Genomic DNA, 26,145 nt, shown 5'->3' on the forward strand with positions numbered 1-26,145 from the left:
TGGTTCTCCGCCTCGTGGACGCTGTTACCCAGACAAACCTGCAAAACAACCCAGGCAGCACATGGTGGGATAGTGGACGTCTAAACATGTCTAGAACGAAACTTTGTGGCTAAGCGGGCGTTCACACGGGCCAACTTTCTGCACCAACTCGGACCAACTGGTGGTTGGTGGCAGTCGGCCGACATCACCGACCATGACCAACTCGAGTTGGTCATTTCAGACAGTTGGTGGTCTAACCAATCAACGCGAGCAGCATTGCCACGTGACCCTCGAGGGCATCAAGCGATTTCGTTCCTGTCGTACTGCGTGGCATGGGTTCAAATCCTACAGGGGTACATGGTACTTTTTTAATTTTTGTTTGTTGCTAGCGCCATATAAACATATCAATAGGCATTTTTTGAGATACTGGTGACCTTCTGGCGAAATAAAATGACTTCGTTTTGATTAATGACAGTTAAAGAAAAGTCACCAGCGGTTGGACTTGAACCCATGCACCCCGATTGCCGTAAGGTTGGTTGTGGGCGGAGCTAACGAGTTGGTACGTGTGAACGTGGAGACGGCACCGTCTCGAAATTGGTCCAAAGACGGTGCTTCGAGTTGGTGTGAGTTGGTGCTGAAAATCGGCCCGTGTGAACGCCCCCTAAGGCTACGTGTGGATGTCTTATAGACGTCTAACAGCCTATACGTTATTTAGACCTCTACAGAAAGCAGTTTACTAGACATCGCTCAGACATTGCACAGCAGACATCTAATTTTTGACGTACAATAGATGTATAATTTCTGAACGTACAGTAGAAGTCTAATTTTTGGCGTACAATAGATGTATAATTTCTGAACGTACAGTAGAAGTCTAATTTTTGATGTCTAATAGCTGGCTAATTGTAGACCATATTGAAAAACACCTGTATATGGCCACACGGATGACGTTTTGAACTTCCATGCCTTGATATATAGGGCCAACATGGTGCCGTGCGTAGCCTTATCATGCAGGTGATGTAGGACCTACCTGAAGCAATACAGAATTCGATAGTGGTCAGATATCTCAAGTGAAACATGTCTAATCCCATATCACGCTACAGAGCACATCCAAAGCCATAAGGCGGTTTCTCACATCCTGCATAAATACCACTGGGGACAATCTAGGCCCATGTGAGATAAACCGATGGGGTGTATATGTCCATCGTTTTAATGCACTATGGAGGAATAACACATGGTAAAATTACTTGTCAAATTTGTCGCAACAATGAAACTCCAGTGCTGTGATATATCTGGTCACTAAAAGCTTTGCATTTGAAGATCTGCAGTGCACAGAAATGTACACTTCAAGTGCTAAAATTAAAATGACTATATAAAAACTACCGTGATTTTCAAAGTATGTACATGGCTGTATGGTTTGTATTGGTGCCCTCTCAGCTTAGTGCCAATATGTTGGAATGAAAACAAGGTACTGTTTGCAAAGTTTCTTGCAGTCTATAACAACATTGCATGCTGTAGTATACGCACACTATCATTAATGCTTCTAGCCTTCTGCTGTAAAAAAATTAATATTCCTGCAAAATGAGATTTATGCGTAAATCCTCAGGGTTTCACGGGCAACAAACAAGAAAAAAAACATTCTCCCATGACTGCTTTCTGACTTGTCCATCTTTTCTAGCCTTTCGTGTCCACCATCAGTGCACAATACTGATGACGTTCACTTGCATGCATGGATCAGAACCGTTACCTTTTTCGGGTCGGTTCGGGTTCAGCTCCGCAGCAGTGCAAAATATTGGTTCAAACCGGTTCAGGAAAGTGAATTTTAAGCAAATTGCCATGGGCTAAAAACAAGCACATCCTTACGATTCTGAAACAACACAAATGTACTTTTGTTGTTATTGTTGCCAACACTGCGTGTAACAAGTCTACATTTCAGGTGCAATGCTACGTGTACCATACTATATACAGGGTGTTCCAGTTAAATCCCCGGGCTAAATAATTCGCGAACCGGTGCACCAATTGAATAACTTTCTTTTTTACAAGTATCTGTCCAATACCGCCTACAAGATGCGCACCGCGTGAATGAGCGGGAGGCGCTCATTATTTAAATAAAAATGCAAATGAGTTTCGTAAAAAAGCGTAACTTCTAAAGCAGGGCGCTGTCGGTATTAAAATGGGTACTACCCCTTTTGGGACCTTCAGTGGACACCTTTCAGAGAAAAATCTGCCACCGAAGCGGGTCATTTGTTGCAGTAATTAATTGGTTTCGGTTTACGTATTTTTGTCGCGGCTGGTTGCGGCGAAGCGCAAAAGGACGTAATTCATTGGTGTAATTGATTGGTGTAATTCATTGGTGTAAGGACGTAATTCATTGATGGATAAGGGAGTGAAAGAGCGTCTTTTTGCGCTTCGCCGCGACCAGCCGCGACAAAAATACGTAAACCGAAACCAATTAATTACTGCAACAAATGACCCGCTTCGGTGGCAGATTTTTCTCTGAAAGGTGTCCACTGAAGGTCCCAAAAGGGGTACCCATTTTAATACCGACAGCGCCCTGCTTTAGAAGTTACGCTTTTTTACGAAACTCATTTGCATTTTTATTTAAATAATGAGCGCCTCCCGCTCATTCACGCGGTGCGCATCTTGTAGGCGGTATTGGACAGATACTTGTAAAAAAGAAAGTTATTCGATTGGTGCACCGGTTCGCGAATTATGTAGCCCGGGGATTTAACTGAAACACCCTGTATACTTCCTATGTTCTTTCATCATCCCGCACACCCCCTTACATCCTGCTCAGGGACTGGCCAGGGACATGCAGCAACCAGTCTACCATAGGACCAACGAACCATGCGACCGCCAATTACAACTGCAACGAAGTTGTCGTCTGATGTGGGGACAAAGTAGAAGTGTCGCACATGTTGAAGATATTGAGGTAGAAGATTAATATACTCTAAATCCCCTGTCACCTGATATATGATGGACTAGACCCGATGCAACTACTACAGAATTAATGACTGCGATTATTTACCGCACCGTCACATGTGTAGTTCAAGTGCCGTGTAAGACGCTACGTTGGGACTTATGTGGGAGGAGTGTAAACACGGAAACCGGTAGCTCGAGAACCAGACGACCGCTGTAGTAAATTTTGCCACGTTCTCCGAGTACTCTCCAGAAATATGAAAACTGTCCGACGCGGGCTTCCTTCCGAAAAAGGGCCTCAAAGTTTAGAACAACAGAGATACGAACGCGTCTCTGCCCACAACCCCCGAACCGCTAAAGACCGACCCATGGCTCCATTTGACAGATCGTAGAGCGACTCAAGTCCTACTAGGGCGGAAATGCTGGCGGCGACCTCACTTGCGGGGCGGATGTTACGGAGCTCCGAATGTATAGGAAGGGCAGACGGAATTTCCAAGTCTCTCGACTACTTTTAGGATTTCCTGCAAGCCGTGAGCGTGGACGTGAAGGAATTGGGGAATCCGTCAAAACAAACCGCGTCCTGGTAGAACCGGTTTAGGGCTAGATATTAGACCGAGAACCCCATCGACACCGCAATGTCGTTCGATGGGGTTCAACCGCCACCTCGACCGGTTGCGCACTGCTGTCTAAGTGTGCTTAAATAGCACTCAAAGGAATGCACGCATCATTGTATGCTTGATGTTTCGTCGACTAGTAATGGACATACTCTATGCATGTTCCATAAATGAATGCAACCAGTCCATCAGTTGTTTTCAACATAAAAAAAATATATTCATTTGCAGTGATACTAATAGAATTCGCACTTGATAATCTGCCGTATCTGTGCAAACATGACTGAATATGACTAGTTCGTTCTGGGCCCCAGTTTTGAAGGGTATATATATATATATATATACAATCAAATAATGTTTGTTGCTGTTTTAATATATCACTTCCATATCTCAAAATAATTCCCCACGTCCTCCCCACATGAAGCAAAACAGGTCACGTAAGATCTACCATAGCTCCTTTTTGATGCCTTGTAGGATTCTACAAGTCTGCTACATAGCCGGATATAGGCAATGTCACGTCCTACAACTCTCCTATTATGCCGAATATGGGACAAGTAGGACACCACAACTCTCCTACATAGCCTAATATGAGACATGTCGGATCCTACGACTCAGCTATATGTGAATGAATATAGGACAGGTAGGGTCCCACAACTTTCCCACATGATACAAAATAGGACATAAAGGGACCTACATCGTTACGTCATTGAGGTAATTATGTAACGAAGTTACCACAAACTTTCAAGTTCAGAATTCAGTGAGAAATCAAAGTTCTTAGTACCATGGGGGGGGGGGGGGGCGAAATTCTTTGCATGCGTAATCAGTTAGTATTTTCACAGTTGGGAGCGGAGGTCCGAATATGCTTCGTCAGTTCGGCACAAAGCAAGAATCGGAATTCCAAGTTCTGCAAGTCCCCATTTTCCGCGCACATTTCATAGAACCTTGCCCTATCATCTCCCCATTAGAAAATGCACAAGTAACTAAAAAAAAACGAGCGTTCCGCTGCGACGTGGCTCTGAAACACGTCGAAAACTTGGTACCGTACATCCAGTACATCGCCCAGCAACGCGGAGCTGAACGACGCGAGGGGCGACCAATCAGGTTAACAGTTAGAATATTCTACTATGACGGGTGAAGATATACACAATATATATAAGACAACAAACAAGCTGCGATACATGTCTCATTCCAGAGGTGTTGCCTTCTCCGATGTCTATGGCATTTAATAATCCTGTAACGCTGCTGCAGTCGAGGACTTGGTGGCGCTCCCTCGACGTTGCCACTGCCGACACATGAACACAACACCGGTGCGACGTTTCGTCTCAGTTCATCGCACTTGTCTACTACAGGTCTTACACGCCAGCTCGAAGTGGGCACCCTGTCCACAACCGACTGAAATCTGTGGCTGCGCCCCGCAAACCGCCATTATAACAACCCTCTGTCTTCAACTGGGCGGTTTCTTCGTATCCTTATTTCCCTCAGACGCCTGGTGTCTTGCGTGCCTTTTGCGATTCCCGTTTGTGCCTCTGTCCCCCCCACCCCACCCCGTGGATTGAGTCTGGGAGTGCTCGCCCCCCCCCCCGTTACACACTTTCTGACTGATTTATTGCACTTCGTACAGCTTGGGACAAAAGTTTACGGAACACGCGAGCCACGTACTTTTTCTTCGGTGCGACACCCTAGCGGCTGCCGGAATCGGGTGAGTCCACTGTTTCGAAGGGGTGGACGGATGCGCTATTAGCGACACACAGTGGTGGTTCCAGTGTCGCTTATGCGTGCCTGGGAAGTACAAGTTACCGCTGTGTGTCGCTAACAGCGCACCCTTCCACCCCTCCGCAACAGTGAACTCACTCGCTTCCGGCAGCCGCTAGGGTGTCGCACCGGAGAAAGAGTACGTCGCTAGCGTGTTCCGTAAACTTTTGTCCCAACCTGTACCACAAACCTTGCCATGGTCAACTCCAGAACCCTGTGAACCTGACACCATTGGTATGTAGCTCTTCTCAAACGGTCTCCGCACACAGTGACAGTGGTAGGATCTCTGTTTATTGTTCTCTAAATTTATGGCCACCGAAAGAACACATGCACGCACGGGCCATTCCGTTAGACCGTAGAAGATTACGACGCTGGGCTGACACTGGGGGAGCCGTGCTCCCCCATTCGTAAATGAGGGGGAGCCGTCGCTCCCCCTGCTCCCCCTGTTCGGGCGCCCCTGAAGTCTGGCGTCGCGCATGTGGCAAGGTCACCGCCATTCAGCAGCGAAATAAAAAGAAAGGAACCCGCGTCTTGCCTGCTCGAACGAGAAGCAAAATAGAAAATAATCTCTACAATTGCTCATGATGCTTTGGGGAAGTTACATCAAAAAGTGACAACCACTACAGTCAAGTGGTTATGATGAGAGGTCTGTTGCAAAAATAGAAAAAAAAAAGGCAAGAGTGAGAATTGTTGTAAACTGCGTCGACGGATGCACAGATCGGGAGAGAAAAAGAAAAACAGTTGGACGAACTGTAAATTGCTGGTCTTCCGGGCTCCGGGACACACGGGCTCCACACAGCAAACGTGCCACCAGCGAATTAGAGCGCTGTCAGCAGAATGTGTTGCACGCGCAAGAGCCCTGCACGGGCCCGGGCCCGACCAGGACCGCGGGCCGGGCAGGGCTTGTTATTGGCTGTGTGCTCCGGGCCGAGCCGAGCCCGGGCCGAAAAATATACACCACCACCGCGGGCGGGGCCGCGCCCGGGCCGACAAATATGTTCCCGAGAGTCAGGCCAGGCCGGGCCACGTAGCTAATTCCACACAATGGAGATGCATTAGTCCATATCATCATGCGCTTGCGTCATTCCTGTGCATATTTTGCAAAGACAAGCAAAGGATACTGCATTATGCATATGATTCGACCCCCTAGAACATTCTCCAAGCCACTTTACATTGTTCCTCACTCCTCACATATTTCACAATCACTTTGGCAAAGCTTGGTGGGAGGGGTAGGAACTGGGAGAAGCAGTTTGTCGACAGCATGCTCTACCTCCACAAAATCTTGACAGTGTAACGATAACGCCCATGCCCGTGTGCGTTCTGGATTTGATTTGGTCTCGTGCGGTTACGCTGTTAAACCGCCATCACTTGTATCACTGCTTGTATGTTTGTCTTCTCTCATTATAAATTTACTTAAATTTGTTTGATAATCGCCAGAAATGCGTTCGTCGCGCGGCTGGAAATACTAGGCCGGGATCTACTTGCCGGGTCACCGGGCCGGGCTCTAGTCACTGGGTCACCGGGCTGGGCCGGGCCGCATAAAAATATGAAGGTCCGGGCCCGGGTCGGGCCGGGCCTTTTTTCGATGCTCCCGGGCCGGGTCGGGCCCGGCAAAGTCGGCCTGTGCAGGGCTCTAGCACGCGCTTTTAGATTTCCAGTACATGGGCCCTATTGAGATATGAACAAGTGAAGCCTGCTTTATGTTTTGTGTCGAATAATTGTGCATGGAACAACCAGCTAGCCTGCATCCACCTATTGTTTCCATTGGCAGATTGCCCTCCACCTTGCGCAAGGACACTAATCTAGGCGACAAACCAAGACTTGACGTGACGTCACACTCCTTACACTCTCGTTTGTTTAACTATCGCGGCGCCGGTTCAGTAGAGTGGTTAGATGGATTACGAGGGATCTAGCAGATTGGAACGTTTTACCTCCCCGACATTGCTGCCGTCCTCGGCCGGGATCGAACCCACGAGCTTGAGCTCAGCACGCAAACACGTCACCGACTGAACTACCGAGGAGGGCTGTGATCTCCTAGAACCTTCCCGTTAGCAGCTGGCGCTGTGAAAGCAACCATCTGTTGAAAGCGGCCGGTATCTGTCACGAAGAAGAAGCAAAAGGAAGCAGCGCGAGCTCATGCAACCGGACGTGTAGAAGTTCCAACAGTCCAGTCGTCGTTCAGTCATGCATGGACCTCACTGGACGTGGTTTCTTGGGCTCACATAATCCCGCTTCACGTTGCATCTTCTGGAAGGCGAGTGTTATGATGCTATACCTGTCAAGATACGCGCATCTCATGCGCAGTTTAAAGCACAGTATATGCCGTTCGCAGTTTCGCGAATATTGGTAACTCCGAAGCAGAAGCCGAGGAGCACTTTATGCGTTAATTTTCCTTTCTCCGAACTATGAGTAAAGTAGAGCACCCGGTTAAGGCAGGGGTATCGTTGACATAGATCGAATAGAGAATCGAATGACATAGAGAATCAAAATTGGTATAGACATACCGAGCTCGTAAGCGAAGTAGTTCTATCTCTGAAAACGAGCATGCGGCGACTTAACCGTTAGTGTGCTGAGAAGTGCGTGCCCTGGTGCATTAGTGGACGTGTTGGTGGACTCTGTTTCAGAAAAGCCAACGCTAATCAGGGCAAACTTGAAAATTCCATCGCAGCGCACTGGCCAGACTTCGCTGTCCTGGACATGGAACTCTGTCCAAGTGTTTCAACTTATGTCAGTCATGTCGAAGCATTTCTAACAGTAAGCCATGAGATTCGTCTTACCCGTTTCTTTCGAAAAATTGCGCTGTCAAATAGGGAGAGCTGACGGCGACGCTGCACAAGGGGGACAAGGCTGTCGTGGTAGTTATCTTCATCAGATTAGATTGTCACCTTGGAGTCAAGGGCAGGTTGAGATATGGGGGGCATCCGAACATCCCGACACCTCGTTACATAGTTTTGATTCACCTCGACAGTGTAGCAGCATGCTATCCACGACAGGACCCACTCCCCCGCCCTCCGAAAAATCCTCGATCCTGCTTGTAGTACCTATGTCTTTTCCCGGCGTGCCTTTATTCTGTCCATGAACGTGAAAACTGTTTCATCGTGGCAGTTGATTCGCGCAGGAAAGTTATCGTCGAAACGTAACACATCACATGGAACATGTAATAAACATAGTCCGGTGAACTGTTGTCAGCATGTGGGCCCTTTAATGTCCTATTGGGAATACTAGGTGGCGTCAAAAGGTGCGTTCTAGTATCCGCCGCGTGATAGTCGACAATCCCTTACTTGATTCCTTTGTGGCGGATCTCTGAAGCTGATACATTGGTGATTCAACTGCCACAGGATGCAATTTTATGCGCAGCGTGCCGAAGAAGCCAGCATTACACAAACCTAACGATTCGTATACCACTCGCTCATTTCAATCGCCAACTGAGTTGAGTGTCCTGCGCGTGCGTTGTCGAAATTGCCACCAATACCAACAATGACAACGCTCTAGTGACTAGGTGTTGACTGAATTCTTTCAGGAAACGGACAGACTTCTCAATATCCATATGAGAGCAGAACCAACGCCAAGGAGGAACGTTGGCTACGTGCTACTAGGTGTGGCCATACTCCGGGGAAGCCAACAACCAAGCACCCTCATGGCTAACTTCAATCAACTTGTACAGTGAGTAGACCATGTGTGTCCGACGTGAGGGTCCGGGGTGCTGCCATATGAATATCTTAGCGGCAGGCTTCGAAAGGATGGAAATGTTGCGCTGATTACACTTGCACACACTTGATGGTTCAACGAAACCGCGTTCAAGTCATACGCACCAACACTCACATAAAGATACTTTTTCTACCTGGTCGTTGTCCCGAAAGAGCCGCGGGTAAACTCAGTTGCCCGTATTCACCAAGCCACTTAAACCGTTGTTTAATGACGTCGGGTTTAAATCGATCACGTAGTCTCTCCGGCTCTGAAGCTGAAACGCACGCGCACTATACACATTGTACGAGCTGATTGAGGGGAGGGAGAAAGTAGCTCACAATTTGCTCAATTTTGCACGCAGGATCTGCAGACTGCTAACCGTGGTATCGACATCATGACTACATGGGCTGCTTGTCGCTCTACTGGTTATATGCCCCTGTGGAGGCTCTAATTTGTCCATACAAATCTGTTGACACAAAACACTGCTCGCAATATTTGCTTGTATGCCTCTGCGGGATATTTCTACATGTACATTTATCGAATAACCAACATGCTAAAGACATGCTTGCTTTTTTAAATCAAAATTTCTCCCAGTTGACATGTACAGCAGCACCATGGATTGATGCCGACAAGCATAACCCGATCTCACCAGCACAAAATTGCGCCGAGAAACAAGCTCATAGCGATTTCGGAAACATAGTGCTTTCATAATGACACAGAACGCAACAGTGCTTTCCTAGGGAGCTTGCATCTTTCTGGGCAAGCAAACGAAGCTTTCAAGAGGATGTAGAGCTTCCTGCATGTGGTGCCTTTTCCAGAGTGAAACGTGAAATATTGTACCTTGTTAATGCACTGGGACGTCCCACTTATAACACCAGGTACCCTCCAAGTACTACTATTCTGGGACGTCACTCTTAACATTTCACAGGCGAGCAACGTGTTCGATATTTATGCCTTCACATCCTGGGCAACATGTACCATCCTCCGCTGTACAGCTGTAAAGTACATGGAGGTATAACTGCTTCATGCGATCACCCCCTTCTCCCCCGCTCTTGTGACCTCCGTTTACACGACTGATGTATTTTTAACAGGACACACTTAACAGTAAACCAGGAACACAAAGATCTTTCACAAGTACCGGCGATCACTATAGTGTGCAACAAATCGTTAAATGTATCAACCAGAACCAGCAAGGGCAGCACAGCAAACACTATTGTTAATGATGCATAACGGAGGCACTAGGTGTTGTATTTAAGGAACCACGCATAATCAGCGCCGCTTTTGTTGCTGGAGGTAACAGCTGTTTGTGCACGACTTCCGGTCAGCTTTGGATCGGAAAGCGACTTGTGTGTAGCTGCCAATGTTGACATCACTAACGTGGACGATATCTGTTCTAAATTTGCAGAGCGGATTTCAAAATTCCGCTCCATACCGATAACTTTTTTTGGCGGGGGGTTTATTGCCTCACATACTTCGCTCACGGGTCTATCACAACGTTGTTTTTCCTTAATTTCTGCAATTTCGTCTTGAAAAGTATGCAACAGTATCTAGCAAAAACTATTTTGGGTTTTTTCTCGAAATGCTCAGTTACAGCTGCTCCGCGCTAGACCGGCTTTAAACTACCCCCCCCCCCCTTAGTTTAAATCTCTCCTATGCGAATACATGAGAGTTAGACCATTACTAGATCGCCGGGTTTATGCCGTGTGAACGGCGAAAAAAATGACATTGCGGGCAAATATTCATTGGAGTGCAACCACATCCGCCTAACGAACGCTTCTAGTCGACAGGTAAGTCTAAACTTACCAGTAATTCGCCTAAAAATTTCCGGCGAAGCGTAGATTAGGCCTATGCATTGCGCACACAAACTCCATGGAGGCCACCAAGGGTCTCACGGCAGTCGGCTTAGAACAGCAGGGTGGTGATTGGTGGTTTGCGGACGAAGTTCTCAGACGTCACTAAACCAGTGACTAAGTGGGACTGCTGAATACGGGAAAGTAAATTCACTCTTCCCGGACAATAAACCGCATCGTCTGCGTGTCATCAGACGCCAGACAATGATGGATAGCGTGGGAAAACCAATCTGAAATGGCGCGCTCACTCTGCGATTTCCTAGTTCTGGTACCATCTCAACCACCACACACTAACAGCTGCGACTTCGCTCCAATTTCCAGCTACCGATCATTTTTACTATGTATCCTAACGTATGCATTGCATTGTCGTGTTCATCACGTGCGTCCAGGTTCGTACTGTTCGTGTGTGGACAAACATTACTGTTCGGTCGGTGCTATTGAATGGAATAGGCTCCCTAGTGCGCCGAAATGAATGTCTCGTAAGTCTTTTGTCGATGTCTACTAGCTAGAGAGTCTGCGGTATGGGCTTCTGGCTGCTTCTCATGGCTGGCTCTCTTCTGTTTACAGAGTAATTAAGCCAGACGCATTGGTGCACCGAGCAACTCTTAATCGTAATATAATGGACCCAAGCGTATGCAGGGCTACAGGACCGTCACCCTGGCAGGGACCTGGCATGCCGTCTATGCAGTCATCATTCGTAAGCAAAGTTATCTAATGTTTCGAAACTGAACAATTCGTCGCATGGGTACTATGTACGATGGAAATAGTGCCACTCGCAGTATGACATTGGCGCGGTTTCACCAACGCTGCTTAGCTTCGAACTAAGGTCAAGGGTAGCGAAAAACTGAAATTAACACTTTAATTACTTTTAGCAACATTAGTCAGATATGTGCTGAGTGTTTTAGTGACAATAACTACTCTTGATGAAGTAAAGGTGAGGGTTACAGTCAAGTTCAGGGACTGCTGATCTCGGTTGAAATGTTAATCTGTGTTGGTGAAACTGTGCTACAGTAAAATATTCAGTCGCAGACCCAGACCAGAACGCTGGTAGTCTGACCGACCTTGTACGGGAGAACATTTATAGCAATTGCGTCGTCTACTTGATAGATAAAATGCGCGTGGGAAACATGCACAGGGAACTGGAACGATTCCCCAGTCAACTGACGGAGACGCTGTTATTGCCCCAAACAACTGTTTCTACTGAGTATACAGCCGTGCACAGCTGGACAGAACAGTTGTGACGAGCAGGTTAGTACGCGTCGTGGGCCAACTTCACAGGTCACTGTGCCGACATGCGTCTGGAAGGTCTGCAGGAAAACCGGAAAGAGCATATCCGCAGGAAGAATTCATTCCCGACCTCAACCAAACGAGCCAACCAGCCATGCCATTTAGTCTTTCAGCAAAGATCGAGGAGCGTTCCCAGCTCGACAGATGGCGTCGATAAGACAGGTGCCTGGCCCAAGACAGGTTTCGTTTCATTTCGTTTTATTACCTTAAAGGGACTATGAAATTTCCCGAACCCCCATACTTTTTTTCGATGGAAACCGTTCTTCCCGCAGAGAAACTAATATGCCACAAATTTTTCCGGACGAAATCGCTCCACTCTGCGAGGAGCGCGCGCTGGAAATGTCTCTTCCGCGTTCCTCCTCTCCCGCGCATATTTCCCTGCCGATGGTGTAACTGTACGGACCGCTCTTCGGTTCCCCGTTACGTCACCGGTGTTGCACAATGGCAAGTAATGCCGCGAGCTCGCGCTGTGGCTGCCGCCACTGCCGAAATCTGCCGATCGCGCGCAAGCTGGTGTCATGGAGATTTCCACTCCCGATGAACGCATACGCGGGATCCTACGGCGCATGCTCCTGGCGGGATTCCTCGGCTCGGCAACACGTCACGATGACGTGTTGCTGAGCCGGCCGTGGTCGCGTCAAGTTACCCGTTGTGTCTCCGCTCTGCAGCTCTCACGGCGCGGCGCCAGCGGTCCTCCCTTCGCCGCTCCGTTTAAATTCGCTCCCGAGAAATCCGCTCCCGCGACGAAAGTAAAATTTCGGTTCTAGACTCAGAAAAATGTCTTCTTTCGAACGAAACGAAGAAAAAAATCGTTTCATAGTCCCTTTAAGGGCCGTAAGGCATTAAATAAGGGGGGAGGGTTACACCAAAAGAGGGCAATTGCACAGTAACAAAGGTCACTAAGAAATTAAAAAAAAAAGAAACATTCTTTCATACTTACAACCTATTTCGAGAAACAACACAGCATACTTAATTATTTGTACGCACATGCGTAAATACATTAAAAGAGATACAGCTCCTCGCACATGTTAACAAATCGTGCTTGTCCGCCGCCTTGGAAAACGTCTGACGGAAGCATGTTCCAATCCCGTACACCTGTCAACAGGGGCGAGTTTTTATGATACTCCGTCCGTGATAGGGGAACAAACAATGTATGGGGATGGCGTGTACGTTCAGAATAGGGCGGTGCCGCAGAAAGATAATCAGAATTTGTATCGTAAAGATTGTAAATTATTTGTAGACGATGAATCTTTCTCCTATTTGCTAGCAAGGGAATTTCTTTTTGTCGTTTAAACTCTGTTATACTGGATTCGCGATCGTATTTATTAAATATAAAGCGGACCGCCTTCGATTGCACAGATTCCAACTTTTGAACAAGATAATTTTGCCATGGGCTCCAAATCGACGAGGCATACTCTAATTTTGATCGTACAAATGAGGTATATGCCAAAAATTTGACTTCGGAAGATGCAAGATATAGTGTTGAACGCAAAAAACCAAGCGTCCTCAAGGCGGCACAACAAGTCTGTTCAATATGATATTTCCAAGAAAGATCATTACATATATGCACACCTAAGTATTTATACACAGTAACCTAGTAAGTCTAGCTGTATACCGTCAACGGTATAATCACTTGCTATGATTCTTTTCGACCTTGTAAGGCTCATACATTTAGTTTTAGATACATTTATCTCCATTTGCCATCTGTTGCACCAATCGCACAAAGAAAGCAAGTCATTTTGAAGAATAACAGAATCGTCTAAACAAGTGATTCGCCGATACAATACCATGTCGTCAGCATAAAGCCGCACAGTACTATGAATGTTTAAATGAATGTCATTGACATAAATGAGAAACAAGAGGGCCCACGACAGATCCCTGTGGGACACCTGACAAAACCTTCGAGACGGGGGATAGTGTGCCATTCCATTTAACACATTGTGTTCTATCAGTTAGAAAACATGAAAACCACTCTGTGATATTTTTGTCGATGCCCTGATGTCTTATCTTATTAAAAAGTCGTTTATGCGGGACTCTGTCAAACGCTTTTTTAAAATCGATAAAAACTTCGTCAACTTGTTTCCCGTTATTCATACATACAAAGACATCAGTGACGAACTCGAACAACTGTGATTCACATGAACGATATTTTCTGAACCCGTGTTGATTTCTAAACAGAATTTCATTTATGTCTAAGAACTTTCTGACATGTGAGCATATAATATGCTCCATAACTTTGCAACAATTAAATACACGTTAACGAAATGGGCCTATATTGAGAGATGTCAGTGGGTTTCTAAGTTTTCGGAATAGGAGTAACAATTGCATGCTTCCAGTCTGAGGGCAATTCTACATAGTCCATTGATTGTTGAAATATTATCTGGAGTATCTTTGACGACGAGTTTTTAGTAATTTTTAATAGTTTAGAAGAAATGTGGTCACAACCAGGAGAACTAGATAGAGGCAAGAAATCTATTACTTTAGAGATGCCCTCAGCCGTAAAGACAATTGGTCCGTAGTCATTCACGTGTGTAACATTTTCATCATTCAACATCAGTACACGTGGGAGAATGTCCGATTCTTGAACAAACACGGAGGAAAAATAAGTGCCTGGCTATGCACGCGCGCTAGATTTTGCCCCATCTTTCCCAACTGTGGTACTGCGGTTCAGCTTACGGCAAAAGGACAAATGCCACGAGTTTTGCTGAACGAGGTGTTCATACGCTCTTAGCTAAGCAAGATGTGTGCTCACCCCATGCATATAAGTATTGATGTTGAAGCTACCATTACTGTTCTTGCAGGTTGAGTCGCTGTCATTCAGGCATGTGACTGGGTTCCAACCGCTGCCTTTGAAAACAGCGGAAGTGCTCTCTTTTAGCGCTGCGGCCCTTATAACTGCCTACACGGATGCTTATAGACCACTCACAGCTCCATGCCGGAGTGTCACCCAGGCGAATCCAAAAGAATTGGTAAGCCGAGATTGACTGTCATGGTTTGGATAGTGAACGTTATAGGGGTAAGGAAAAAGGACCTCAAGAAAAGGTGGCAAGAACGATACACAGAATACAGAATCCTCACTTCGGTTGTGTCGTTTTTGTCCCGTGTCACTTGGTATTTTCCCCTTTAATCGTTATCCCAGTCAGTCTGCGCCCTACATCGCCTTCTAAAGGAAAGGAGACACTTTCCCCAGTGGCCAAAAGGATAGCGTCACCAGTCAGGCTTTTAGTGACAGGTGTCCTCGTTGAAAATGAGGAATACTAGATGCAGCATTGTTCTATGGGGAAACGGGAAGCACCCAACGTCTTCCGGAAAAAAGCAATTTGGGAAACAGACCGCGAATGACACACTCTACAGCCGCTGGCCATGGCCGCTGGCACAACGCTATGTTGGACATAGGCGCGGATCAAATGAGTGGGAAAGTCTTGACCCACGTATCTGCCGGTTTTTGCAAGTGACCGTAGTGTAGTAGTATGCTGCCCAGGGGTGGTCCCCCTACAAAAAAAATAATTAAAGAGAACGGTCTGCCTCTGGTAGTATCCAATTGTTTCCTAGTATCCAGTGTTTGCGCGTTTGTGCTCCTTATTATTACAAACAGCAATAAGATGTGGGAGCCAGAATGAATACCGCCACCCGTTTACGCCATCAATTCACGGCCGCTCACTTGGTCAGATTATGGTTACATACGTACAGTGAACTATGCAAGTGTCCGTGGTAATAAACAGCGGCAAGATTAAGACGAACAGCCGACCACATTTTTCGCTGGTCATTTCATGACAACGCGGCCTGAGCTGGGAAACTGCTAGGTGTGCGACCACGCTAGATTGGCCACCCTAATCCCGGCCACCCGAATCAGCCGGGAATCTAGCTATTTTAACAGCTTCAATCGTGTTCGTCTTCGGCTATCGTCGTCTGCTAACCCACGTGAACTTCGGCGTGTGGGCCAATGCAGGCTCTCGCCACATTCTCAGTGTGAATGTGACTACACCTTATATAGTTACCGTAACGCACTGCCCGGTTGTATCGAGGCTGGGTGAAAAAAGTGTTATGCCTGCTCGGATTCTGGCAAAAAAGAGAAAGAGAATGGCAAGGAAATGACTAGGCGAGTTCCCCATTACAATATTGCGGCGAAAACTGGAAGCAGACGAGACAAGCGTCTGGGCTGCTCTCCCGTTAGCGTGCCCTACTTCACGTCCTGAGGTCCTCAGCTGCAGAGGGAGCCGAACATTACCATATTGTTCCCAAAAAATTAGTGATTAGTGATTTTTTATGTAAGGGTTGTCTGCATGTTGCACGTACCACAGTGTTGGATAGCGGGTGATTTCGACCAGCTGGGGTTCATTTGACGTGCGTCGTAAACCTCCGACAGACGGCGCTGAAATCAATGTTTATCTCTTCCACATTGCTACAGTCCTCGGTCGACTTTCCACACGTTACCGATCTTTCTCGTGCACATGTTAAGTGTGACGTGAAAGGAGTTTTCACTGTCAGAATCCTGTTTCGAACATCAGGGGCTATGTCCTCTGAGATCCGGCAGAGAAATTTAGTTGGAAGGTTGGGTTGGGTTCGTAAGCAATTTCAGTAGTGTATACGTGTTCTAAAAACGCTAAATGATAATGTATGCCATTTGATCTGTTGCATTAGTTTTGTAGTAATGCTGACTTCTACCTTGAGTCCTTATTTTCAGGTGTGCCACAAGGAATGATATCATGATATAGTGATCAAACGTAATTTGTACCTTGAAACCGACACCATCCGATTCGACAAATGGGGCGGTACGTTTGACAGCACTGTCAAAGTAGCGTACGACTCGGATTGCACTATGCCGGCAAAGGTATGTATACCATTGTGAAGGTCCTGTATCTTAGTAGCCTTACCACAGCCAATTCCTGTATATATAACTGTATAAGTGTACATAAAAGTGTATATTTTATATTTTTATTATAAAAGTGTATATAAGTGTATATAAACGTGTATATTTTATATTCCCTGATTCTCTCTTACACTATCTTTTTACATTTCTGGTGATTCGCTTATACAGGTTGCCCTAGGTAAATGCGAACATATTCAAAAAAATATATGCATATGAGGTGCCATATAGCATATGCTGAAGGGTACTCCTTAGATGGGCATTAGTAAACTCCTAAGGCAATGTCTTAATTTACTTTCAATAATTATCTTTTTAATTATTGTTATTATTCTTTTCAGAAAAAAGAAATCCGTTCGATAGATCATCCGCACAAAAATCGTGATAGAAAACATTTTTTTTGTTCATTAAGCATCTCGGAGACGCGTCTTTCCTTCACTCCCAGTGTGAGAGAGGGAAAGACCGCGCATTCGGCTCTTGCGTGCTGGAAGAACATTAACAGAAAACATAACATTAACAGAGCATTAACAGAAAAATGCATTACAAGCAGCAGAAAACAGCAGAAAACAGAAAAACAGAAAAAAAAGTATTGACAGAAAAATGCAACCCAACATAAGGGCAGTTCCGATGTCACAGGGTGCATTTGTTTTCGTTTTGTTTTTGCAAGGTAGAGCTCAACAGACGCGCTCAACGTATGAGACAGCACTGCGCTCATTCACCCTCTCACACTGGGGGTGATGGAAGACGCGTCTCCGAAGATGCGCGATGAACAAAATGAAGAAGAAATATTGTTTCTTCACGATTTTTCTTTTTTTGCGAACGATCTATCAGATTTTTTTTTTGAAAACTGCTCTGGTATCAGGTGACCGAAGGTACCAGGTGCTCTCATACGGACAACTTCGAAGCCGCGCTTTGATTTCGAGTTTGCTAATGCCCTCCTAAGGAGTACCCTTCAGCATATATATATATATATATTTTTTTTTTCAATATATGTTAGGTGCGACACCCCGTATTCAGTGTGTATCACAAGCATCTGCGGCGAAAGTTCCAAACGATAGTTTCTAATAGTGTATTCTACAGAAGCGCCGTGTCAAATGGCATATTTCATAAAACGCAACGGGTGTGCTCCACAGCGGTGTTAGCTTTCTGCCTGAAAGAGGAGATTCATTTGCAGACACTTCTTCTGTGCTCTTCGTATGACAGCCACGCTGCCCTTGCATGTCGGTATCTCGATCAATTATCCCGGATAGGCATGACTACTAATGAAATAAATGAGTTGATCGATGAAAGAGGTTAGCCTATGGGTCACGCCGACGTGCCTGCCGACAGGTGGCTACGAAGGGCTCTGCTCGCTGTCGCTGCACGCGCCCTCGTAGCCCCATGTGCAAGGAGCACCGCGGATAACCCGGGAGTACCTGCGAAATTGAATCAGTACGCTGCAAATTCGAGGGAAAGGAAGATGTGGCGTACTGGTGCATCACGCTGCGCACTTATCATAATCCTGATAATCTAACAACGACCGAACTTGAAGTTGTGCAGGGGTTCCACTCAGCAGTTGGCAGTAATGTGTTCGCTTTTAATGTATGGTAAAGGTAGCGCCTCAAAGTACACGAAGAAAATGTCACTCGGCGATTCTCCTGAAATGTTCGCTACAGCATTTTGAGCTACTTGGTTGCCTTGGTTGCCTGCGTCCCACGCTGCTTGTAGTGCGCATGTAGTGTAGTGTGCATGAATGAAATTTGTGTGGGCACGTACTCATCCTTGGAATTCTTTTCGAGGAATAAGTTTCGCACATAGCAGCAGTGACACGCTGAGATTTAATGCAATATATCAATTTAAGTGGAAAAGTTAAACATCATGGTATATGCTCTGTACGTCACGTAATTTCTTGTAGTTCCCGCTGATATTAGCTTCTAGCTGCGCCATTTTCGAAAACATAGCGATACATGCTACTATATTCACAGTGTTTGAAATTCTCGAGAATCTAATACTTAAAAAGGTGTGTGGCACCAACAACTTTATTTTTTATGGTGAGCAATGCAGAGGTTCACTAGGCATTCAAAGATGTTATGCGTTTTGTAATCGTAATGTGACGTTGCGAACACCATGCAAAAAGCATCAAACACCGAAAGCAATCGAAAATAAAGTGAAACTGCGCGAGACTTCGGGGCTCGCGATGCCGCGATAGGCCATCCACCAGCCCAGTTGCTTTCGCACTGTCGCGCACAATCTGGATCGACCAGCAATCATGGTCGGCGCAATCCCGCTGTGCGCGCCGCGCCGTCCGCACTTCACGTTCGTGATCTTGGTGTTTCGTTTGCAGCCGTCTGGTGGAAGCTTTGCATAATGCCCTCTGAAGTTTCAAATTCAAAGAAAACACTGGTCCAAGATGCCTACTTGAAAGAAATTTACATTAATACAAATGCGATTTTGTGTATTTCGGCGTTTGGCGGTTTTCCTAGTGCGGGCCGCTGTCATCGCTGCAATCTTGCGAAACCGGAAGCGGCAGTGCGAGTAGCGAGACGACGAGGGTGAAAGGAGCCACTGCGATTGCGCCAACCCTCCTTGAATCTTGGAGTGTGTAATCATGTTCCCGAATGGGGGACAAGTGTCTGCGTTGTTTATCTCTGTCGCCAAGACTCGCTTTGTCCACACCTGGGGGAGATCACAGTCACTACCTAATCATGATTGCGCGCGATGTGGATCCTGCATCAGTACGTTTTGTGTATTAGTCGACGAGGTGCAAGGTTCTGCCTTTCACAGGAAGACACGTGAGTCGAAGCAGAAGAGCATCTCGCGGCCCCACAAAAACCGTTCCGTGCGGAGCGAGCGTCAGCGCATAGACGTAAACAATCTTACATCACCGAGTGCCATTTCCGCGCTCCCATAGGGTGGGTAGGCCGGTAAGCACACCAGTCCTTCTCGCTCTCCATAGTTGCCCGCCATCCGAGGAGCGTCGTCGTCTTCGCGGCATCTTTTAAATTTATCGCGTGCGCTATCTAGTACGATCCCACAGTTTGGTGACACAACCTTCGAATGGCCGCACTGTCACCGCCGTACTTTGGTAGCGTTTATTCAATTGTCCGCTAGCCGAAATCATTTTCTCACTGCCTTCGAAAGAGGACATTTCGGGACATATTTCACGGGTGAACAAGCTTAAGAACTTCCTGTCGACGACTTCATCGGTGTTCCTTTGTGTCCTTCTACGATATACGCTTATGTGGCTTTCTGTGTTCCTATGTTTGACATACTACACCACAAACTTTATGTTGCGTCCAAAATACCAGACACGCTGCTGGAAAGCAAAAGACCCGTCCAAAACTGCGATAGGATAGTCTCTCAAAATGTGTTCCTGGGAAGCCAACCGAAGCCGTGTTGTCCGAGCTTCCAAAGCAGATATTAAGTTAGGGAAATAGGGGAAAATGCAGGTGCTCTACCTCTGCACACACAGGAACCGCTTAAGAAATTTACTTATAAATAAGTTCTGCAATAGTGCAAGGAAAACGCGTGCAAGTTGCACTTGAGCAGTATAGCTGTCTGGCTTTGACCGAATAGCGTCCCTACACCCTGCTGCGTCCCTATATATAAGGCATAGACTGAGAAGTTACCCGTCAAAATGAACTCTTTGCAAGTTACCGTGTGCAAAATGAAACTAAGTTAATGATGAATTTGTTCAGCATGAAATGTAATTCGCAGTTACTGAGTTACTTTAAAAAGAATAAGTTACTTCCAAGTTACTACAGACACAAAATAACATTGCGCAGGTGCAGCGCGCGTGAGCAGTTGAGTTAGGCCTTGAGTTGCCTGCGGCGGAGTGCAGCACGCTTAGATCGTTTTCGTTTATGTCCAACATTAGACCTCTCCCTATTTGTAAAAAAATGACTTTCGACAGCGCCAAAATTCGGTAGAATTCAACCACGCTTGAAGCTAAAGGTGAACAAGGTGCGCCCGAAAGCTACTACCTTGAGGTGACTACGACATAGTCCCTTGAAGGGAGGCGACCCTCGGGCCTATTTTTCTTTCCATGGGAGACAGCGAACAAGTGTCCGTTTCGTGGAACCCAGCCCTCCTTCCAATTTGTTTCGGTTTCATTCTGTCGACCAATGTCATGATGGTGTTTCTCTTATAGAGGTCTTTCCGAACGCTTTGCATCTTACCCCAGGTAGGCGCACAGTGGTTCAGCTTCATTTCAATGGCAGCCGTTCTTACGTCCTGAATAAAATAATGTCACTGATTGAATATCACGTTTTATGGCAAAAAACGCAATAACGGAACCGTAGAGAAAGCAAGGAAATATGTGGACGAGAGTGAAAAGCGAGCTAAAGGTAACTAGGAACTTTGGCATAGTTACTTGTAAAAGGAACGAGCTCCTCTGACAGTTACTTGTAACGCTGTCACTCTGCTATAAGGCGAAGATTGTTATGATTTGTTCTATTCAAATAGCGAGCTCGTAGTTGTGGTAGTGGTGTGGTGGCAAGACGAGAGAAAAGAAGGGTTGTTGAAGGGACAAGTTGTGTGTGTCCCTTGTCCCTCCTCTCGGGGTTTCGTTACCCTGAATGGATGTCGGTTTGCGAAAGGTCCGGATATAAAATGTAGATGCGGAATTGTTCCGACTGTGAAGGATTACATACTGTACAGCTATTAGTTCGAAGACTTTTTTGAGGGAATGAGTGAGTTTGTACAAATTACGAGGAAGCATTACAACCTGCTGACAACATATTTCTTTTGTTGACAGATGTGTTGGTCTTTCCAAAACCATAACTTCACGGGCGGCTACGTCATCTTCGACGTCCACTTTCACTACCTGTGTTCAGCACCACCAGCATTCGTAGTTTCCAAGTGTGACTTTGGCGTTGTGAAGCGGGCAAAAGTTAATATGAACAAGAACTACCAGGGGATAAAGTGCGGGGACTCGTGCTGATAAGCTCATGTGAAGAATGTGATTACCGTTTGGATGCGGAGTATTGTTTACATGGCCGTGAAGCAATCTGATGTGATATGATGCAATATATGATGTTCCATCCATGACTCCTGCCTGCAATCTTCCTGCTGTGTTTTGCTGCCTTCCGTGATGGCTGAGCCAAAGTCTTAACCGAAAGCTGGAAAGCCCAAGTCCATAAGTATGGACTCTAATATAAAGCTGTGGGAAGTGTCGCCTTTACATTTGCGTTATGAGTACGGCCAGGTGGATACCCTCTCAGAGACAGTACGTAGATTGCAATATAGAGCAAAAGCCGTTCTATCCTAAAAATCCGAATTTTGCTATGGAAATGAATCAGCCATGGAATGAATCGACCATGGTAGGTTTCACTTGATACTCTGTCAGTAACATCAAAAATTAATTCGAATATAGAATCCCGTATTTTATGTAATTCGCTTCGGTATTCAAAAGAAGTCGAAAATTCGTATATATGCGCAATAGCGAACGACCCAAATCACTAGCAATGTCGCTAACATTAACAATGTCATTAACATGAGAATGGATGTCAAGCATGCCATGCCCAAAGCATAGTGGGGGAGTAACGACATTTTATAGCTTTAGTTTTCGATCAATCTGGGGACACTTCCGCGAACAGAGGTTCCTCCTTTCTGCCCTTTCAGACGAAGAGATTTCCTCCTGGCCAATACAATGAGCTTCAGAAAGAGGATAGAACGGTTTCAGTGGCGGATTTAAGGGGGGGGGGCGATCGCCCCCATACGGTCCCGTCCCCTATGTAAAAACCCTATCTCCTGGACGATGCTGCGCCGCAAAACACGAAATTTCCTTAAGACCGCGTCCCCCCCCCCCCATGACAGACCCTTAAATCCGCCCCTGGTGAGCTTTTTACTATATACAGGGTGTTTCACAAAAATCCCCCGGCTGCATAATTCGTGAATAGGTGGCGCTATCGAAGAAATTTCTTTTGGTAAAGAACCTTGTGACATCGACTATGAATTGAGTAGTGAGCGGGTCATTTGCATGCGCTTATTAATAGAATAAACATCCTAACTTTATATTTCACTTCGCACGCTTACGGAACGCGTTGTTTTACGTATCAGGAAAAATATTGCAGAAAAAAAGCCGCGTCGACACTTATTGATTTTTTATTAATTAATTCGTTAATTGAATATTCATCCGCCTGTTTGACACACGGGGGTGACGCAAGATAAGGAACAGCCAGCAGGAGATGCGTTGGTGTTCCTTGTCCTTCTCTATGCTCTTGAAAATGATGGTGGTGGTGGTGGGTGGTGATAGGGCTTGCCGTTGTCGGCCTCACGTATGTGGGCAACGTCACGACTGACGCCCTGGGGGAATGTGCGTCCTGGGCCGACTTCTAAGGGAACTGTGCCGACATATGTCTGAAAGCGTCTGAGGAAAACCCAGGAAAACCCCAGACAGCACAGCCGGCACTGGGATTCGAACCCGGGTACCTCCCAGTCTCGACGTCTCTCGTCTTGAAAATGAACTTCACCACATAGCACAATCCTGGCCAACCATCATCGCGGATGACAACGTTCTCTCTCTTGGTTTGATGAATATGGGAGGCGTGTATTTTTTTCTTTTTTTGTACAAATGATGCAAGGCAAAAATAAACAAATGAAATGTTCCGCCTGCCCTTTTTAACAAATCGGGTGATAACGTTGTCATTCAGGAAGATAATTGGTTAGGGGATGCCATGTGGTGCAGTTAATATTTACGAGTGTATCCTACTAGTTTACAGCGCTTCGCGTCATCATCAATAATAAGAGCACGTTATCTCACACACGGAAGGACAGAACCACCTCAGGACAGTCGCTTTGCGAGAAAATACCGAAGCCTCTCTTGCGGCCTTCCTTGTCTTCCGTCACACCCGTGTGTCAACCAGGCGGATGAAAGCGAAATTGACATCCTGATACCTGATCTAAAGAGGGGATTGGTGCACTGCACCGCGCAAGAAATATGTAAACCGAAACCAATTAATTTCTCGAAAAAATCACTAAGTGTCGACGCGGTTTTCTTCCTTGCAATATTTTTTTTTTACTGAAGGCCCGATGCGTAACACAGAGGTTCCGTAAGCGTGCGTAGTTAGAATGTTTATTAAAATGAGCCGCTCATAGCTGGTGTGCCAAGGGTCGTTACCAAAAAGCAATTTCTTCGCTAGTACAGTCTGTTCACGAATTATTCAGCCGGAGGATTTTCGTGAAACACCCTGTACACATGAAGGCTGCGGGCGCGTAGTGTGTGTGTGTGTGTGGTGAAATGACTTGGTGGTGACTATTTTTCCGTGCTCTGTCAACAAATGTTAACTTCTAGGACGTGGGTTCAGTTACGGCAGGTATTCTGTTATTTTATTTATTTATATGCCATCAGGGCCAAGAAGGCATAATACATAAGCAAGACACTAATAAAAATATCGTGAGTCAATTACATGTGTGGCAAGCACATCGTACTATTTGAAACACACACTATTACACAAATAAGTAATACAGTAATGTGTAACAAATTTAATACAAAACAAGAAACATATGGCTCACGTAAAGTCGAAAGAGTTAATCAATCAGTGCATCTTCGAAAGTTGAGACGTCCCGGATGGTGACGATGTTACGGGGAAGAGAGTTCCACTCTCTTGCCGTATGAATGTAGAAAGAATCGTTCCATGAATATGACATTTGCTGTTCGTCAGTAGTAAAACGTGCCGCGCGGTTCTCGACAGAATTCAAACACCTTGATAAGGCTATCACTGCAGGGTTCCCAGAGGGAAACGGTATATTCCAGTTTGGAGGGAATAAGTGTCCTGTATAGATGTAACATAACACTTGATGGTGCCCAATAGAAGCAGCGTCGGCTAAAGGCCAGATGTAGGAGGAATGAAAGTATGAAAGGGAGTAAAGCCATGGATAAAGCATAGCGGCATTACATGTGTGAGTGATGTGGGTTTTCCATGACGGGTGGGATGGTGTATGAACACCAAGGTACTTGAAAGATGCAACAGACTCGAGAGCATCATTGTTACTAGCCTACATCGGATGTTGCGACGCGAGAGAATCAATGTTTACGTATGTCAGTTCCACAGACCACGTCTTGCACCATGTTTGTAATGAGTTTTGGTCGGGCTGAAGGAAAGGAATGTCAAAAGGACTGGTTATAGCTCGACCAATTATAGAACCACCAGCATAGAGTCGAATAGATAACAATGCCGTCAGGTAAGTCGTTATTATACAGGGTGTTTCACCTAAAGTGATAAAAAATTCTGATTGGCTACGTACTCTCTGCAGTTTTGTCAGTACGTCGCCTTTGAAAATTTCCTAGCGAACCCCACTTTTTTATGGAAATATGAAGTCCTTCACGGATGCCCACACACCCAACAAACTATGCACAGTATCGAAAAAAAAAGTCCTTTAGCCTGATTGATTTTTCCAAACAAAAGTGCACGGTTTTTGTAGGGAGAGGAGGAAGTGTTCCCTGCCTCTTCTTTTACCTTCCTTACCACGTTGACCTTGATGCTGGTGACAATGGACTTACCAAAACGAAACAAAACAACCGCCTTATCACAAAGAAGCCGAGACAAATGAAGGGTGGGGTAACTTTCTCATCTAGACCCAGATTTCGCGCGCGTTTCTCCGCGAAAATCAAGCAGGTGGGGCTTAGGCATAGTTTTTTATTATTTTTCGACCATTTCTGTTGTAATACTGTGCATAGATCTGGTTGGGATTTGCGGTTATCCGTGGAGGACATATTTCTGTACAAAAGTGAGGTACATTTAGCAAAATTATAATGACGGGAAAAAAGCCATTAAAGAAATAAATAAATGACACTAGACGTGTTTGAAATTCAAAATTACAGATTAAGATGGCTTCTATGGCTGCACGCAGAGAAACAGATACTCATGGGTATCTATGTATGTATATATATACATATACAGCGTACATATATATATATATATATATATATATATATATATAATGAAAAAAATAGCCGGAGCTCTTTGGCTGCACGTATAGCATATGTTTGTAACTCAAACGTCGCCATGCCAGTACTGGACAGCTGTTTCGGCCTTGTTGGGCCATCATCAGCAGTACGCAGGCAGGCAACGTTTGAGTGGATGGCGTCAGAAGGTCACGTAACACGTGATTCCTCCCGTCAGGGTGAGATAACTCACTCACTGAAAGCCCAGTGCAAAGCCAGTGAAGTATAAAATGAAAAAAAAAAAAAAATATATATATATATATATATGCTACA

The 26,145-nt window shown here is 45.8% G+C and overlaps 1 protein-coding gene across 3 annotated transcripts; it reads left to right on the forward strand.

The window, feature by feature from the left end:
- Positions 1-7,309: 7,309 nt before the first annotated feature.
- On the forward strand, positions 7,310-21,974 carry LOC135373958 (uncharacterized). Of its 3 annotated transcripts, none has more exons than XR_010416687.1 (6): positions 7,310-7,512; positions 8,779-8,921; positions 9,307-11,492; positions 14,884-15,051; positions 16,767-16,913; positions 21,682-21,974. XR_010416687.1 is itself a non-coding variant. In XM_064606990.1 (6 exons), the coding sequence occupies exons 1-5, from the start codon at positions 7,447-7,449 to the stop codon at positions 16,782-16,784; spliced, it is 525 nt and encodes a 174-aa protein (XP_064463060.1). In that variant the 5' UTR covers positions 7,321-7,446; the 3' UTR covers positions 16,785-16,913; positions 21,682-21,974. The 3 variants fall into 3 exon arrangements, 2 of the variants coding, with proteins under 2 accessions (XP_064463060.1, XP_064463061.1); XM_064606990.1 differs by having other exon boundaries at positions 7,321-7,512; positions 11,363-11,492; XM_064606991.1 differs by lacking the exon at positions 7,310-7,512 and adding an exon at positions 7,536-8,012 and having other exon boundaries at positions 11,363-11,492.
- The last annotated feature ends 4,171 nt before the right edge of the window (positions 21,975-26,145 follow it).

Source organism: Ornithodoros turicata, unplaced genomic scaffold (assembly GCF_037126465.1).
Source record: "Ornithodoros turicata isolate Travis unplaced genomic scaffold, ASM3712646v1 Chromosome36, whole genome shotgun sequence".
Taxonomy (NCBI): domain Eukaryota; kingdom Metazoa; phylum Arthropoda; class Arachnida; order Ixodida; family Argasidae; genus Ornithodoros; species Ornithodoros turicata.

Coding starts and splice junctions, on each gene's coding strand:
- LOC135373958 (XM_064606990.1), top strand. CDS start 7,447: ATGGACCTCACTGGACGTGGTTTCTTGGGCTCACATAATCCCGCTTCA. Junction 8,922..11,362: donor AACTTCAATCAACTTGTACA/GTGAGTAGACCA, acceptor TTCTGTTTACAG/AGTAATTAAGCCAGACGCAT. Junction 11,493..14,883: donor CGTCTATGCAGTCATCATTC/GTAAGCAAAGTT, acceptor CTGTTCTTGCAG/GTTGAGTCGCTGTCATTCAG.